This window comes from Pteropus medius, unplaced genomic scaffold (genome assembly GCF_902729225.1).
Source record: "Pteropus medius unplaced genomic scaffold, Ma_sr-lr_union100, whole genome shotgun sequence".
In the NCBI taxonomy this organism is placed as follows: Eukaryota; Metazoa; Chordata; class Mammalia; order Chiroptera; family Pteropodidae; genus Pteropus; species Pteropus medius.
In genome coordinates, this window is record NW_024352783.1 from 7,061,498 (window position 1) to 7,079,984 (window position 18,487).

The 18,487-nt window shown below is 40.0% G+C and overlaps 1 protein-coding gene across 4 annotated transcripts in view; it reads right to left on the minus strand.

Moving 5' to 3' along the window:
- Positions 1-18,276, minus strand: part of FBXW10B (F-box and WD repeat domain containing 10B) — a 52,328-nt gene extending 34,052 nt beyond the window's left edge. For 3 of the 4 annotated variants that reach the window (XM_039847410.1, XM_039847408.1, XM_039847411.1), the window contains exons 1-7: positions 10,101-18,276; positions 7,956-8,129; positions 6,818-7,015; positions 6,600-6,727; positions 5,701-5,823; positions 2,475-2,584; positions 645-845 (exon numbers count right to left, since the gene is read on the minus strand). In XM_039847410.1, coding sequence (XP_039703344.1) covers positions 645-845; positions 2,475-2,584; positions 5,701-5,823; positions 6,600-6,727; positions 6,818-7,015; positions 7,956-8,129; positions 10,101-10,608 — 1,442 coding nt within the window. In that variant the 5' untranslated portion in view covers positions 10,609-18,276. The remainder of the gene's footprint in view (positions 1-644; positions 846-2,474; positions 2,585-5,700; positions 5,824-6,599; positions 6,728-6,817; positions 7,016-7,955; positions 8,130-10,100) is intronic. The other variant, XM_039847409.1, reaches the window with a different exon arrangement.
- Positions 18,277-18,487: the final 211 nt, after the last annotated feature.

Here is an 18,487-nt window from a genome sequence, read left to right on the forward strand (position 1 = left end):
AAGTTCAAAAATGGACAAAAGTAATAGATATATTTAGAGATAAATAGGTAGCAACGCTATAAAGAAATTTATTTTAAAACTACAAGGGAGTAATTACTATAGAATTACAATAACATCATCTCTGGTTGGGAGGAAGAAAGAGGCAATAGGGGAAAGGCACAAAGGGGATTTAAAGAATGATAATGTTCTATTTCTTGGCCTGAGTAATGAGTACATGTGTTTTTATTATATTGTTTTAAAATATATATATATATATACATTTTAACACTATTTTGCTTCCATACCATATTTTATACCCACAAAAAATTACTTTTCTCTGAAGGAAACTATAAAAAGAAATATAAATTTTGCCTTCACCTAAGAATGCTAAAAAAGACACTTTCTGACTCAAATAGAATCAGAAAGAAAATAGACCTGATAATCGTTATATGTCTATCTCATATAAAGTTTAAACAACATACAAACATATAAGGTTTTTATTTTGCCAAAAATAAATGTTGTGGGTTATTTTAGAAGTCAGTATCATTTAGAATAACTTTTCAATAAACGAAAAAAGAAAAAAGGAAAAAGCATGTGTGCTTCCTCCATAGGCTGACTTGAAGCTCTGGGTGGAGTATGTACCACAACTTTCTAGGAACTCTCACCTGATACTCAGGTCATAACTCCCACTCAGCAGAAAGTTTTCATCCTCACACAAGAAGAGGGCGCGGACACTCCCAGCATGGCCTCGGAACTCAATGGGTATCTCCTTTACTTGTAAGATGTCCAGAAGCTGAATCTTCCGATTAGATGACACAGCTACCAAATCTCCCCCAGAATAGTGGATGATTCTATTTCTGTCCCACCTGAGTTGCCGGGGAAAAGGATGATCCATGAAAGAAGAGTTAGATTCCTGCCTGGAACTCAGCACAATGGCTTTCATCTTCAGGTACAATGGAAAATTTAGGGCCTTCCAAAAGGGAAAATAGCAGAAGGCAAGGCCTAGTATTAACGGGCCCCTAATGGAAACCTAACTCATAACATAACAAAAAAAAATCCATTTCAGGTAGATTTAAAACCTAAAGACAAAAGGCAAATCTAAAATGATAAAATAAAATAAAATTCTGCTAATGTATATGATAAATCCTCAAGATAGAGAATAGAGTATGAAGTATTTCCCAAACTTATTTGACTACGGAAACTTTTTTTCATGAAAAAAACCTCACAGGAACAGAGTTGCAAAGCCCTATCTATACCCACCACATATCCCACTGTTTCTTTTTAATCTTTTTTTTCTTAACCAATATCCAATGAGCATATATTAGTTTCAAAGTCCTGTGCTAATAGGAACCATGGGAAATACAAAGATGAGTAAGATATGGACCTTACCCTCAATGAGCTTGTAGTACATTAAACAGAACAAGTTGGATTAATTTTCCAACTTTATCCATGCAACCCCCGTAAGATTATCAGCAAATAAATAAAATATAAGAAAAACGACCAAATAACTTACTGCCCAAACATTTTTTATTGTGAAAGGAGACACTACTATTAATTATTCCAGGAACACAGAGTAAAGTGGGATTATTTCAGTAAACAGGGATGTACAGTCACTCTAAATATGAGGAGCAATTTTGTCCTCATTCCATTTGTCATATCTTGAGTTCAAGCAGTCATTATCTCTTTTAAAGAGCACTTATCACCATATTCATAAAAACTCAACTTTGCCTTTCCCCTATCTGCTCTATCTTCCCCTTACTGACTGATCAAGATGTAATTTGTTAGTATGATTCACAAAAGAGAGGCCTTCACATTCATGAATGAAGGGTGAAACCTAGGCCTAAAGAATGGCAGAAGAGTGAAACCTAGGCCTAAAGAATGGTTATTAAAGGGTCTTCTTATGGCATATCTAAGTGATGTCACACTATATAGTTTTCATAAATACCATTTTCATATTTAACATGGAAAGATATCCACAGTATTTTGCTTGAAGAGTTACAGAAATATGTATACTATAACCCCACTTCTATTTAAAATATGTATTTATGCACGCAAAGAAAAAAATGTATGATAGATATCGATATTAGTGCTGATTATCTCTAGATGACAAGATTATGTGAGATGTTTGCTTTTCTCTATACATTTTCTGGCATTTGGTGCATTTTTTCCCACTAAGTATATATTACTTCGAAAATTAGAATAAAGCAATAAAGGTACTTCAAAAAAAGTAAGATTTCGTGCATATAAATTGTACAAAAGATTGTTGGTCACTACATCCAAAATTTATAAGGGGAAAGTGTCCTCCACACAGTGCTGAGAATGATGCAAAATTCAAGCATCTCTTCTCCAAATAAGATCTCTTGTTAGTTTGGAGCTAGAGCTTGAGATGAGGAAGTGTTGCTTTTTCAAGTGAACAAGAGTCATGGAAATCCTAAGACGCCAGTGTGGATAATTCAAGGGTCATTGAAGACCTGAGCTCGGACTCCAGTACCTACATGTCAGAGAGAATGCGGATGTTGTAAGTCCCACAGAAGACATTTCTCTCCTCCATCTGGACCTGCTGGGTTTCCTGGTTCTGGTATGCAGTCCACAGGTTGTAGTCATTCTAACAAGGAAACACTTGGAGTCAAAGCACAGCAGCAACTTTACCTACACATCCCTTAGAGCAGCGGTCCCCAAATTTTTTGGCACCAGAGACTGTACTCCTACTACAATCTAATGCCTGATGATCTGAGGTAGAGCTAAGGTGGTGATACTAGCACTGGGGAGCAGCTGCAAACAGAGACGAAGCTTCACTTGCTTGCCCACCCGCTGCTCACCTCCTGCTGTGTGGTGCAGTTCCTAACAGGCCATGGACCAGTCCCAGTCCATGGCCCAAGGCTTGGGGACCACTGCTCTAGAGTCTCCCCTGGCAAGGGCACAAAGGCCCATGGATTCTTCTTCTTCAGACTCTCGCTGCTGCTACAGGATGATGGAAGGGGCCAATGAACCAGCACTAAAGTAATCCTTGAGTTAGAAAATATTGAGTCAAGGGTCCTAATTCTTCTTCTACCTCTGTGTTCTGATTCCATGAACTTTCAATGTTGCTGATAGCACAACTTTTCCAAAAATGAGCTCATGAAGGGTATGCTCACAAGTCAAGTCACAGGTTCCCTTTGACTGACCATTTCATGAAGGTGAGGGTTTCACATTTATATTGCATATACCTGACTGTACAAAGCATACTTGTGGGAACTCAAACCATATGTGAAATTACTGCTACACATTCTATGTATTTGTGCTTCAAAGTTTTCATACATCTACAACCTTAATTTCTCCTAAATGCTGCCTCACAAAGTATATCATTCACCCCACAAAGTATTCTCATTATTTTACAGATGAAATATCTGAGCCTCAGAGAGAAGAAATAAATTTCATCAAGTTTCAACAGTGGTGCTTGCCTTTCCTTTTCAATCGTTCCTTCCTTCTTTCCTCCCTTTCTTCCTTTTCCCTCCCTGCTTCTCTCCCTCCCTTCATGATACACTTTCTGAGCAGCTATGGCATGCCAGGTATACTAAATTCTAGCATAGATGACTCAACTGGACTCCCAGTTCCATTCTTATTCCTAGCCATACTCTTCACTCTCAAACAGCATAAAATAATCACACTACCAGGAAACCAAAAACTTGGGTGAGATTTATCACAAAAGCAAAGAAGATCACACCATCATGTTTGTAACTGGAGTCCTCCTGAGGACATCTCTTCCTAAGTCTCCTTCCAAACCTTAGCTTTCTCTATGCTTGTAGACTTTCCAAGATACCTGCTTTCCTCAGCTCACTTGCCTTCCAAATCTCTATCCAAGCACTGATATCCACCTAGAAGTCTCTCCCAGGAAAAATCTGTCTAACTGCCTGTCCTCCAGTGTCCAAGAAGTTCTGATGTCCTGCCTTGAATTAAATGAGGCTTCCTCGGCTTCTCAATCCAGTTCTCTGGAATTCCTTGGCTCTTACTCATCAATTAAGTTTAAGAGCCTAGAAACTACATGGTAGAGTCACTGAGAGGAAAAAGACTTGGGTTCAAATCCCAGTTTTTCCACTGACCAGCTCTGAGAATTTGGGCAAGTTTTCTAACATCATGGCCTTATTTTCCACTTCCGTAAACTGGGAAAAATGCTATCTACCCGACCTATAGTGAAGATCAAGTACATGATGTGTATAAAGCCCTTGGCAACATGCCTGGCACACTGTTTCAGCTCAGTATCCATTTCAATCAGCACCCCTCAAAAGCACTCACTTCCACCTTTTCCTAGCAGGTCCCTTAATTGCTTAATCTTTCTATTTCACGTGTTTCTTCTGGTCTCCATACTGCATTACTTGTTTCTCTCTCTTTTCTTAAATTATACATTTCTAAAATATTAAACACTGTCTGGGTAGTCTTTTTTTTTTTCAGACAGTTACTAGCTACATCACCTAAGGAATAAGGGTGTTAGTTTTGTTATATTTAACAAAGCAACAGGCTTGGAAAAAAGCAGATCAGCATTTAACTTGTATCTCTGTTACTCCACTAGCTAAGAGACCTGGAACTCTCTGTGCCTCAGTGTCTTCCTCTATAAAATGAGTTAATGGGCCAACTCAGAGATTTTTTTTTTTTAATTGCAGGTCAAATGAGGTAAATAAGAAAAGCATTTAAGAAAAGCAAATTATCACATGATAATTCAAATCCCTAGCTTCTTTTAAAAGCTCAGATGGTCTGGAAGATTGAGGTCCACAGTCTCCCAAGGCAATAAATAGCTGCAGTTGAGTAGAAACTGGCCCTCTGGATAGGAAGTAAACTCTCTAGGTCATCACAGTCCCACCATTCTTTACTGTTCACACTACCCATCTCACTCATTCATGGGACCTGTCTGGCATCTACAGACATATGAACTAGATAGTTTCTCTGGAGGCTTCTATATCTCAAATTATAATTTATTTAGTTTCCTTATGGGAAACTACAGTCTGACCAGCTCTCATTAAGTATTCTTTCAAGGCCCATTGAATAGATCTCAAAATAGAAGGCCTTTGAGCAGAGAGGAGGGAGCAGAAATCTAATGGTTTTAGAAATCTGATGGTTTTATGTTCTGCTGGATAGGCATAACATAGAGCTCACAGTATTCTATCTACTCTTCATTATTGCTCAAGATTTGGTATGGAGGTCTACTGTTAATTAACTCTCCCCTTCAATCTAAGAATCAGAATGAACCTGTAAGTGAAAGGTGAGAAAGCTTAATTCATTCTAGACCCTGGACATTCTGTACCAGCCCTGGCGCTCCCTTCATGTCCTTCTCATTCCAGATCCACAGACTCTTACAGCCTCTAGATTCATGGACTGATAGCTATCACTGATGTTGTTCCTGGTTCTGAGATCTCTACTAGATGACTTGGTACCATGAACATAGGATATAGCCATGGGATTTGAAGTAAGGAAGAACCCTAAAAAGGACAATGACATCAATCACTCATTTAATGGATGAGGCATTTAAGACTTAAAGAAAGGAAATGACTTGCTTAAGAACACATAGCACAGAACTGTTGTCTCCCTTAAGGAATGTCACCTCCTATATCCAATATGTTCCCATTTCCTAAGTCCTATGTGAAGACCGAGCCTGGACTTCAACCTTCAACAGACAGTAAGAATGAGACATGCACAGTTATTTGTCTTCTCCCTTCCCTCCCCCCGCCCCCCGCTGCCATCAGAACCCACCTTCATTCTCAGTTTCCATTTCTGATTTTTCACACGCACACGCTTTCCATCATCTGTCATTTTAGGAACTGGGATAAAAAGCTTGTTGGCGTAATTAGGATCTATTCCCCTTGTGTAGGATCCCTGAGGGGAAAAAATAACAGAAAATAGCCATTCTTGGTTCCTATTCTCTAAGAGAAGGGGAAAAAAAATTAGTGCTTGGCAAGATCTGAAAGATGGGTAAGCTCTGGCTAAGGAAACTCTGGGCCTGGCCACTTAGGCCCAGAGTAGATGCAGACTGGCTTAAGGAGGATGATGATGCCAAAGATATGTAGCAAGACCAGCAAGAGATGGTCAGCAGTTCCCAGCTTTCCAGAATATGGCCTGCCTCACAATACCTGCTTCTTCTCATCTTCTCTCTTCTATCTCTGCTGGAAAAAATCCAAGCTACCAAGAATCCATAATTTAAGGTTGGGCTTAAGGCAAGAAACAGAAGAAAAAATGCTAGAGATGGTTACTATCAGGGGGAAAATTGCATTTTAACCTAAAAATAAAGTTGGTTGCCTTGTAAACATCTGTGTACCACATAAGGCTGACCCAGAAATATACTCATGGCTTTCTCATTGCATAAACCACAATATAGCTCTTGGGGGAAAAATTTCCTGCTTTGTGAGGTTACAGAAAGGCTCTGCCTCTCTGCCTCTCTCTTCCTGAGAGGTTTCTATATATGTTGTCCCTGCTAGACACACTGACAATGAGACAGTAAAGGGTGATTAACAGGGAGTCTACATTAAAAAGAAAGTGACTGCTGAAGAATACAAAGCAGCAAATGTGGAGCAGGAGGCCAGGTAAAGGTCAGGCCAACCTTAACAGGGAAATGAGGCTACTCTCCAGATTGTCCTCTCCCAGACAGGAAGTACCTGCAATAAGGCAATCTGGTTCTGAATAAATGTATGCATCGACAGGTCCATCTTGACTTGTTGTACCAATGTGGCCCAGTGCTGGCTCACAGAGGCACACTTGTGCAGGGTATTTTTATCCAGCATACCTGAAAAAAAAAAAGATAGACCTGGGAACCTTCAAACTGGAATGCAATGGGGAGGTCTCTTGAGAAATCCCCCAATACACCCCAGCATACTTAGAATATATTGGGAGAGGTGGATGGGCAGGTAACGGATGAAGTCCCGATATTTTCTGACTCCAGAAGACAGGTCTCTGACAGCATCCAGGTCATCCAACAGAGCAGAAGTGTATCTTGCCTTGGGCATGTCTGCTTTTCCAGAAAATAGCCTATTCATCTCACAAATACACTGGAATGAACTCTTCCCTTGGGACTCTAGAATGAAGCCAGAAAAAGGTGCATGGTTGGATTGTCTCTGTGGTAACTCCAGGACAGCAGAACTACCAGAGCCTGTCCTTGGGCCACTAGATTTTTGTCATTTCTTCTGTCAAACTGAAAATAGACACCCCCTAATACAAGTACTTTTCAACCTCCCCAACTCAAGGAGATGTCTGTCGTCTCAAAGCTTGTCTTGCTCAGACAAAATGGCATGGTGTCTGGAATTTCCTTTAAATCACACAAGAAAGCATTTTAAATGATTTTCAAAGATGAAATATAATAATGATAATTATCGAAGCTGGGTGATGATTATGTGAATAGTTATTACACTGTTCTATCTACTTTTGAAATTTGAAATTTTCCATATAAAAAATGTTTTAGAATCTGTGTGTTGTGTTTCTTGTAATTGTTTCATGTATATGTCTTGCTTTGAATACCAACTTAGCAGGGCCTTGAGGTCAGGACCCAAATTTCCCACTGCTTTTATTTCCTCCTTAAGACTGAATTCAATGATGCAAAAATACCCATTGAATTTTTCGAAACCAGTAGGTTGAATTCTAGAGGTGCCCACCAAGTCAGAGGTCAGGGACTAGACAAGGGACTGTGGCCTGGGAAAGAGAGAGACTTCCAAAGAAGCCCTTAAGAGTTTCCTTCCTGGACTCTGTTTTCAGATGTCCCTCAGAGGCAGCATGCTGAAGAGGTGAAAACATGGACTTTAGGGTCATACTGACTGATGTTAATTTTTCCTTCTCCCCTTCCCAGATGTGAGATTAAATGAGGAAATAAATATCAGAGAGCTCAACAACCATATGTGAAAAATGAATGTTAATTCTCCAAATCTGTTATCCCCAGATGCTATTGCCTTACCAGCCCCTCTGATTCCAATGGTACTTCCCAATCTCATACCTATTGGCTTTCTCACTACAAGCCGACTTACCAGTATTAGATGCTCCCCCCACATTTTCAAGCAAGTTTTCTTTTCTTGAATTTTTGGACAAAGGGAAGGATGTGTTCCTGGTTCTGGCTGCCCAGTAGACATGTGAGATCTCAGACTTGGGGTCATAATCTTTCTCAGGGAAGAAAAACATATGATTAGAGTCTTGTTCGAGCCCTGAAAAACAAAAGATCAAGACAAGGTTGCACTTTAAGCATGTGTGTGGAGGAAAAGGCGATAAAGAGAAATGGTTTCATTTCTACCTGTTTCTTTTAAATCTACATAAAATGGACCAGGCCAGTTATGTCTGTTTTTATTTAGGACCTCTGAGTTTCTATGCAAAAATCACAGAAAGCTCATTAGATTTTGCCAACCCACCTCTAATACAAAATTTATCACAGCTCTGTACATGAGGAGAGAGTGTGAGAGTGCTATCGGCAGGAGCTGGAAGAGGCACTGCTTTTTCGAAGCTCCGGCTTAATTTTCTTCAATGATATAAATAATTAACCTTTCACCAAAACACAAAATTTAACTTTTTAAAAGAGAAGTTCCCCTAGGAAAAGGAGAAGTTTGCACAATCTTACTCCAATATAAGTAGTTGATTGCTATAGAGGGTGATAAAAGCCTTTGAGAGAACCACAAAATAATGCATGTGCTTGTACAAGTCAGGCATACGGTAGTCTGTCCTCGTTTGGGGTGGGGAATAGTGTTGCACAGTGGAAGGTATTCAGGAGGGGAGTCCTGGTTTTCAAACTCCTGCTAGGTGACCTATGCCAATTACTCAGATTCCCTGAACTTTGGATCCCTCATCTATAAAATTAAAGAGCCGGGCTGGTTGATCTCTAATCTATTTGTAGGGTTCTCTAAAAGTGGCATACATCAGGATCTAATTGTCCCCTAGGTCAGGGGTCCCCAACCCCCAGGCTGCAGACCAGTACTGGCCAGTGGCTTGTTAGGAACAGAGCCACACAGCAGGAGATGAGCGGCAGGTAGGCAAGCCAACAAAGCTTCATCTGCATTTTCAGCCACTCCCCAGCACTAGCATCACCACCTTAGTTCCACCTCAGATCATCAGGAATTAGATTCTCACAGGAACATTGATCCCTGGTGCCAAAAAGGTTGGAGACCACTGCCTAGGTTATCTATTCTTAAAATTCTTTTGGATACAATTAGTCTACAATGATAACCACAAATTAGGTCTCATGGACATTAGGAATTCCCATCCTTCAAGAGCTCAAACTGAAACTCTTCCATCTGACCTCTCCCTCCCAGCTTTCTCCCACCTTGACTAAACCTGTGCTTCCCCATGCTGGATCTTCTACTCCCAGATTCCCCTGGATCTTCTAACTCTCGCCTCCTTTCTGGTTTCTTTTGCTTCCTTGATTGAGCTGGCCAAACATTTCCAAGATCTCACCAACACCCTAGATCAATGGCTCTCAAAGCGAGGTCACCAGATCAGCAATGTTAGCAACAGCTGGGAACTTGTTAGAAATGCAACTTATCAGACCTGCTGAGTCAGGAGCTCTGAGAGAGCCCAGCCATCTGTGTTTTTATAAGCCCTACCAGGAATTCTAATACAAGCTAAAATTTGAGAACTACTGTGCTAACCTTATTTAGCCCTTTTGCTATCTCTAGCCTTGGATAAACTCCACTTCAAGCTTGGTTTTTATGTGTGAACAAGGAATATGGTGGAAGGAATGAAAAGAAAAAAAAAAGCCTTAAGTTTTTACCTGTTGGTCTGGTTTCAGTGCAGTGCAAGGTGAAGGGCAAAACAATTCATCCCTCCCAAGCCCAGTCCAATCCCTAGCTCACTAATGCAGAAGCCATACCAGCCTTCAGTAATAGAAACTCAGACCAACCATTTCTGGGCCAAAGAAATGCAGAAATCTACTTTAAATGCTTGACAGTTAAAAGTTCTGTACAACTTTCTACATTTGCTATTTGTCATTTTCTAGAAGGAAGTCACATTCAACAATTTCTCTTTTGATAAACAAGATTGTGTGTCAGGACAAAGAACTCTATCCTGCCTTCTAGAAAATCCTCATCTGCATAAGTTTCACAATACCCCAGGTCTCTTTACAGCCTCCTGAAGCCTGGCTCCCTAGTCTTTGGGGCCCTCTGGTCTCCTCTACCTGTGTCCTTATTTACCTGAAATGTTCTTCCACTCTCTCTGAAACAGGACTCTGATGACATCAGCAGCAGTGAGCAATAACTTGGGGTCACACATTTGCAGCAGCAAGAGTGTATAATTTGCCTTAGTCCGGTGGGTGCTGTTCCCAAACCAGTACAATATCTCCCTCATCTTCTGTTCTAATGTTTTATCTAATATCTGGTTCAAGGAGGAATTCACGATTTTCCCCTCCTTCTTGCTGAGGTTGATCCGGGACCTGTTGTAGATGAAATCCTTCCCCTGTGTGGTCTGAAGGATATTTTGAAAATAGTGTAACAAATATAAGCTATCTAACTGCTCCAGGATGCTAACTAGAAACCTCCTCTGCGATATCTCGCCAATCCTTTTGAACCACTCTTTGGTAGAGAAGATCTTCCAAGCCAAGACACATGTTTCACACTTCTGGCACACGGGGACAGAATCGTTTCCCTTCTCACAGCAAAAATAGGGGGCATTCTTGAGCCTTGATTCCAGGTTTTCCATCATCCTGAGACGACCAGCTCATTTTATCCTTGCCTGTGGTCAACTCCACCAAACACCAGAGGAACAGGAGAAGGTGATAAATATCCCACTTGAGCCTTTTCTGTTATAAACATCTCCCAGAGAAAAAAATAAACCACTGAAATGGATGGAAAGCTTATCTCTCCCAGAAACTGCCGGTAGAAGTCTGGCTTTTTGTACTGACCTCCTAGGAAACATGGCTTTACCGTAAATCTCCTAAACCTGGTACTTTCAAGTGGAGGCAGTTGCTGTATATTCTGAAAGAGCTGGTCATCTCATTTCTAGAACAATAAAAATAGTGTTAATCAAATTTAAGTAATATATAAACCACTTTTAAAGGAAAAAAAATATTTTAGAGGCTGGTATTGAGCTTTAATTATTGTTATTGTTGTTAATGACTTTGAAATATTTCTGAATATAAAATTAGATGTAACTTCTTATGTTTATAGCTGTTTGGTTATAAGGTGGCTATCCCAATGATCCTGAATATGTTTACATTTATTTTCTTAACTTATCATCAAATAAAAACACAAATGTTTAATATAAATTTAAGTTATTTAATTGCTTCAGAATGCAAACAGAAACCTCTTCAGGGAAGCACTCCTTAGAGGAAGAATTTTCATTGGGCCTAAGAATGTATTTGGGGACTTCCAACCTCAGTCACACACCCACCCTTGTGTCTAGGAGGCAGTACAGCTTAGCAATGAAGAGTGTGGGGTCTGGGCCAGATTCCTGGGTTTGGACCCCAGCCCACCTGCTTACTAGCTCTGTGCACACAAGTACATTACTTAATCCTCTCTGCTTTACTTCCCTCACCTGAAAAATTGAGACAACAGTTAGTTCCTACTTCATAGAGTCTTTGTGAGGATTAAATGAGCTACTATATGCAAATCACTTAGATGATTGCCTGGTACATATTTAGCCCTCAATAAATGCTAACGATTGTCCCATTGTTTTCATTGGTATCGTTGTAATTGGAATCACTATTCTGAGAAGTCAAACAATCAGTGTCCACTAGGATGTTCTTATGTGTGTATGTCTAAACAATGAGATGCATGTAAAGAAATAATGAGTGTGTATGTACGTGGTTTTTAAAAGAAAAATGACATGAACATGGCTTACCTATTTCACGAGATCTTTACCTTTTAGCCCTGGTTTATGATCCATTAGGAGTGATGACTTGGGCCATTAAAGCCAATCTATGGATGCACATGGCCACTAGAGGCTCCCCCACAGAAAGCTTCTGTTGTCAGTTTTGACTCAAGAAGAGAGCAAGTGCTCTGGATTTTTCAAACATTTTTAATAGCGAAATCCTGTTTGCAAATTATATCTTCTGCAAAAGCTCATTACATAACAGGAAAAAGTGATATTATATCAGTATAAATTTATTTTATAAGTTCAAAAGTTTACTTTTGAACAAGTAAGGCAATTATTAACAAGGCAATTATTGAGAACAATGGGGCTATCTGATGAAGACAAAACATTTAAACATGAAGCTAAAAATAACAAATACTGTCTTCTATCAGCTTCAAAATCCACAAAGTTTAAATTATCAGCTGCTCCAAGGAACCTAGAATCCACAGAAAACAGTTTGAAAATCACTATTAAGTGCCGACATATCCAAGATGGATGTCTGTAAATAATTCTCAAAAGTTTCCACTATACACGCACACACATAAACATATATGTGATGTGTTTATGTGTGTATATATACACAGAGAGAGAAAGAGAAAAAGCAAATCTAACAAAATGCTGAATAATTGATGAATGCGAGTGAAGAGTATATAAATGTTCGTTCTTCTATTTCAGCTTCTCATAGATCTGACATTTTTCAAAATAGCTAATAAATAATGCTAAATTGGAAAAAATTACTATAATAAACTACTACCAATTAATAGCCATCCTGCTCACCACTGCAGCCAAAATGCCCTGGCAAATGTTGGGCAGCCCAGGAAAGAATTTTGAAGGTGCACTGAGGCCATTTTACTTCAGACAAAACTAGGTGCAAACACTGATTCTGGTACTTAGGAACTGTATGATGTTGAATAAGCTACCTGGCCTCTCTGAGCTTCAGTTTCTCCACCTTACTAATGAGGATGGCAGAGCTAAATGTGGGTAATGAAAATTATAGCTACCTTCTAGGATTAGATCAAATGTGTGAGAACAATGTCACCATTACTGTTGTTATTATTGTCATTACTCCAGATTAAACAAAAAGGTTTGCAATACTGTGAGCATTTCTAGTGCTCACATCTGGAGACCTGGCACAGTTAGAGAAAGGCATTGGAAATCATTGCCAGAGTTGGTTTGCAATGGCAGTCTGGAACAAGGGTCGGGGTTGGGGACAGGAATTAGACTGGAGACTAGGATAGTTCTAACAGCTCAACCTCTTCTATCTGGAGAGATATCTAAAAGGCAAGAACAGATTAGCATCTAATCTATCAGGAAGGCCAGACAAAGGAGGGTGGGTGGTCAGGAGGGGAGAAGCCCAAAGCAGAGCACTTGCATATATAAGGCGCTGGGGGTGGGGGGAGCACATCACCCCCAAAAGTGCTACAAACTAAAAGTTTTCAAGGGTCTAAGTAAATTAGGATTTTAATGTGGAGGTTAACATATAGCAAAGAAGCAGTTTTACCCACCCAACTCAGCCTTTACTTCATGTTTAGGGTCCAACTGTGGCTCAGTGGAGGGACACAAACTTGGGAGTCAGAGCGACCAGGTGGAATCCCATTGCTGCTTCCTACCAGAGGTGTGGCTTTGAACAAGCTACTTAAGCATCTCTGAGCCCCCTTTCCTTATTCAACACATGGTCCTTCCTACCCTGCAGGGAGATGTATTGTGAGGATTACATTAATTAAAGTAGGAGAGCATTCTGCTACTTTACTTCTGCTGCCTCCTCTTTCCACTCACCGCCACTACAGGCACACATGTACACACATGTGTGCACACACAAGAACACACACAGAGCATCTTATCTGGCCCAGTTGAAGCTGTTTGGGATCTGGTGTTAGAGTCTAGAAAGTGGCCGTGGTGGAAGACAGGACAAGATGACCAGGTGGGATAAGCCAGTAGTGGGAAAATGTCATTGGTGGTATCCAAAAAGGCAGGCAGGCAAAATATTTCTCAGAGGAAGACTCTGCAGCTGCGAAATACATCTAGAGCTTTTTCAAATATTCAGGCTACCAGTAGCCTGAAGGTCAGTCCCCTAGCTTTCCTTTCTGCCCTCTATTATTCTGCTTTGTTTATAATTCTAATTAAACTCTCTTCCCATACCACTCCAAATCTCCACTTTCTTTTCTCACTCTCTCACATGGTTTAGAGAGCCCCAGCAGGTGTAGTTGCTGCTTCTCCCCTACCCAGTTCTGCTCTTTGCTTAACACTGCACCTGAGGTTCTGCTGATTCTCACGCAAAGCTACCTGCCCTGGTTCTGCCAGTGGGAAGGTGGGTAAGGGCTCAGGGTCCAGAGTAGAAGCATGTGGAACAAAGCCAAGCTGTGCTACAGCTCAGCTACATACCCCTGGATAATTCATTTTCTGCTCTTGGCCTGCTCACTTTCCATAAAATGGAGATCATAATTCAACCTAGCTCTCACAGGCTAGTGCCAGGATCAAATGAATGGATGTATTTGAAAAGGCACTTTATAATATGCGAAGAGCTATACAAATAAAGTAGTCACCCTTTTATCCATAGGAGATACATTCCAAAACTCCCCAGTGGATGCCTGAAACCATAGATAGTACCAAAGCCTGTATATACTATGTTCTTTCCTATATATACATACCTACGATAAAGTTCGATTTATAAATTAGGCACAGTGAGAGATTAACAGCAACACCTAACAATAAATAGAACAATTATAACAATATATTGTAATAATAGTTATGTAAATGTAGTCTCTCTCTCGCTCTCTCAAAATATCTGATAACTGATCTGATAACCAAGATAGCTACTAAGTAACTAACAGGAGGGTAGCATATATAGCATGGAGACACTGGACAAAAGAATGATTCACATCTCAGTAGGGAAGAAGCAGGACAGCATAAGATTTTATCATACTGCTCAGATGGGCACCAATTTAAAATTGAATTGTTCATTTCTAGAATTTTCCATGGAATATTTGTGGGCCATGGTTGACTGCAGGTAACTGAAACTGCAAAAAGCAAAACTGTGGATAAGAGAGGACTATTCTACTGCTCTCATTAGGGAAAATGAGGAAACTGTCATGTTTTATCCATCGCCTTCCCATCGTATGGATTTACACTTGTAAATGGATCAAGTTAAATGAGAAAAGTCTTTGTTCATGAGAAATGAGTGAGTTTCCAGGTTGCCAATTTGCCCTTTGGCTTTAAAAGAAGCAGGTGGGAAACAGGGGCATTGGCTACAAATGTTTTATTATCCAGAAAGGGGAGAACTGAGAGAGCACAGAAAAGTTCTCAATCTAGCTGAAACAGCTGAATCCCAAAAGAGACAGGGTACTCTCTGTCATTTTGGGGCAGCCAAAAATGACTTCTTGCTTGTACTAAAATTCGTAGGCACTTGCTATTGGTGGTGGAAGAGCAGAACAGGATAAAGAGAATAGATGTAAACCAGTGGTTCTCAAACCTAAATGTGCATCAGGATCCCTGAAGGCCTCGTGAAAACAGTGTTGGACCCCACCCAGGAGTCTCTGAATCAGTATGTCTAAGCTGGAGCCCAACAATTTGTATTTCTAATAAGTCCTCTAGTAGTGCTAATGCTGCTGGTCAGGAAACCACACTTTGAGAACTACCGATGTAAGCTATGCCGTGTCTCAAAATCTGTGAACATGACTTCATTTCAGAAATAAACATAATGCTTAATTCTTTCAAAACTTATTGAGTGTCATTGACTAAGTTTTTTAACCTTTCTGAGCCACCAGTTTTTTCACCTTTATTCCATGAAAGAGAACATGTTATCTATCTCACAGGGCAGAAAAGATTAAATGAGATGAGAAATGGGAAATGGTATCCAAAATGGTACCCCAAATTCTAAAGCCCTTTTTACTCTCATTAATCTTTTTTTTTTTAAATCGAAGCTTTTCAGTGAATACCTGAGGACGTCAGCAAGACTTCAACAAAGGAACATGGTAGCCAAAGGAGTATTTGAAGAGAAAAAGAGGACCCAAAATCTCTGATAGATATAACCAGCTGAATATGCTATTATATGTTCTTATTTGTGCTTAGAAAGTTACCAGAGATAGTGAGGGCTTCTATGTGACAGTTATCTCATTTATATTTTATATAGGCCCTAAAAATCATACCACAGTAGCTTTAATAGCTTTTTGTAGGCTCTAATTATACATTTATCATGGATGAAAACATGATGCATTGGTTAAGGATACAAATGTGACCACCGATACACTGTGAATAAGAAGAAGGCCAGCCTTTAGGGCTGGATGACTCTGAGAGACAGGTAGGAAGTCTAATGCCCCATTTTATAGATGGGTAAACTGAAACCCAGAATGGTTGAGAAAGACAAATACCACTGGTAGCATGCCCAGGTTGAAAGATTAATACATTCCAGTGGAAATAGGACTTGGCAGTCTGGGGTGAAGCTCCCCTGAGATGCAGACCGAGAATCTCCAGTGTTCCGGTGGTCACTTTGAGGAGCAGGTCAAGAACAGCAAAAATGGAAGAAATGAGGAAAGAGAGAAACAGAGAGAGNAGAGAGAGAGAAAGGGTGGTAGAAAAGAAGATGAAGACAAAATGAGAAAAAGAATAAAAAGAAAAATGTTAACCTGGCAGCCTTGTCCCCCATCCATACAGCTGGGATACAGAATGGGATACTGGCCCTGACCAGTATTAGCCATGGCTACTGAGGTAAGCACAGAATTTATTTGACAAAAAGAAAACTAAATTGAAGAACATATGAGAACAATGAAATGAACAATATTGCCAAATGGGAACACTGGTCATTCAAGAGTAAGCAAACTTACTAACAAGCAGATCCAATATTTTGGGGATTATTGTTCACTCAAAATTGATTTAATCAACTAACAGGACAAATGAGCTCATGCACAGAACTAGTCATCTTGGTTTTCCCCACTCCCTAGAGAGCGCTGGATAAAACAGATGAGGAGTCTGCTTCTGAGTACCCGGGACCTCTGTACCCGGGACCTCTAAGGCAATCCCCATCTCCCTCCACACGTGCCACCCCACCCAGGCTTCTCTGGGTCCTGCCAGCACTTCCAGCAGTGAAGGCCAGTGTGCCAGGGCAGAGACACATGAAGCCACCAGACACATGAAGCCAATCACACTGCCTTAATTTCACAGCATAAAGCCTGGAGCATCCTGTGAGGAAATAAAGTTTAATTTCAAAATTAAGCTTTAAACTGATTGAACCAAAGAAAGAAGAGCAGGAAGAAGAGAAGACGGGTCTGAGGGACATGACTGGTACAGAAGAAAGAACAAGAGTTCTTATGTAAACTTCTGGAGCGGACATTATAATTTGAAAAGGCTGTGACACCAAATAGTTATTGCAGCTTAGTAGGATTTTTTTAAGATTTTTTTATATGAGACAAACACACACACAAACACACACACATATCTCTTTTCAGGTAATCATCAGAACCATTATGTAAGGCATTAATTTAGAGGGAAATTTTTAACTTCAAATGACTGATCACTGCTATGACGACCCTCAGTCCTTGTTAGATGACCTGTTCCCCCTCTTCCTTTCCAGTACCTGGTCATTTTCCTTCAGCCGGATGGTAGAATTTTCTCTACAAGAACACAGAGCAAACCAGAAGTAGAGATAAAGACTAAGCATATTCCAGCAAAGTCTGGACAGCCAGTCACTCTACCTCCACAGTGTGTGCCCTGCATGTGGATATCAGATACTTCCTGCAAGGGCTCTTGTGCCACCACCATGATGTCTCATAACAGATTTGGAGGGTGGGGATTCAGTGCCCAAATCTGAGGGAGCTAGGAGAAGCAAGAAATGTGCACACTACTTTTCCTTCCATCTTCTATCAGGTTAATTGGCCCAGAGTGGTGGCCCCTGGAATAAAGGCAGTTAGTTATAGAAATGGGGAGCAACCAGGGAGTAGGTCAGTCCATGACACAATACAGAACTCAGTCACTGAACATGGCCCGAGAAAATGTTAAATTAGAAGTTTGCACCACGGCATGGACATGAAGAATCAATTTCATGTACCTCCTCATCTATAATTGTCTTAAATGGTAGATTCTTATTTAACTCTTCACATATGAACACTTTTTGCTTCAATTTAAATCTACTTCTTCTGATCAAAAGACACAGCTAGTTATCTTCTAGATTACTATATCTTAGCAACTAGCACAGTGGCTTGCACGTTATAAATGCCACACACATTGAATAGAGGACAGTCATTCCAAAAACATGCTGAACCAAGTTGAAGGAATGAAGGCTCTGTGACTGAGCCAGTGTTCATATTTCATCATTTCATTGTGAATCTTGGGAGAATGTAGGAATTTACTCTTACATTGTAGAATTTGTAAGATTCTAAAATGTAGAATTTGTAAGATTCCTAGAAGAGAATGCCATATACCTTTGGATTTCAAAAATTTGACACAAGAATAAATTATGTAGTGACTAAAATTGCATTTTGACTCTACAATCACAAGTGGTCTGGTAATGGAACAAAATAATCTGGCACCAAAAGGAGCTCTTGCTGAGTTCAGATTTTCTTTCCAAAATGAAAAAAAATTGAAGAAGAAATAAAGGTGGGTAAACACAGAAGAGTGACACACAGACAGCTTGGGGGAAGTGACAGAGAATATAAAATAGGCCTTTGTTCTCTCTTTGAAAAAAATGTTAATTTTTTTGTTTTAGGCAATTTTCAGTTTTTGGACCAAGAAAACGGAA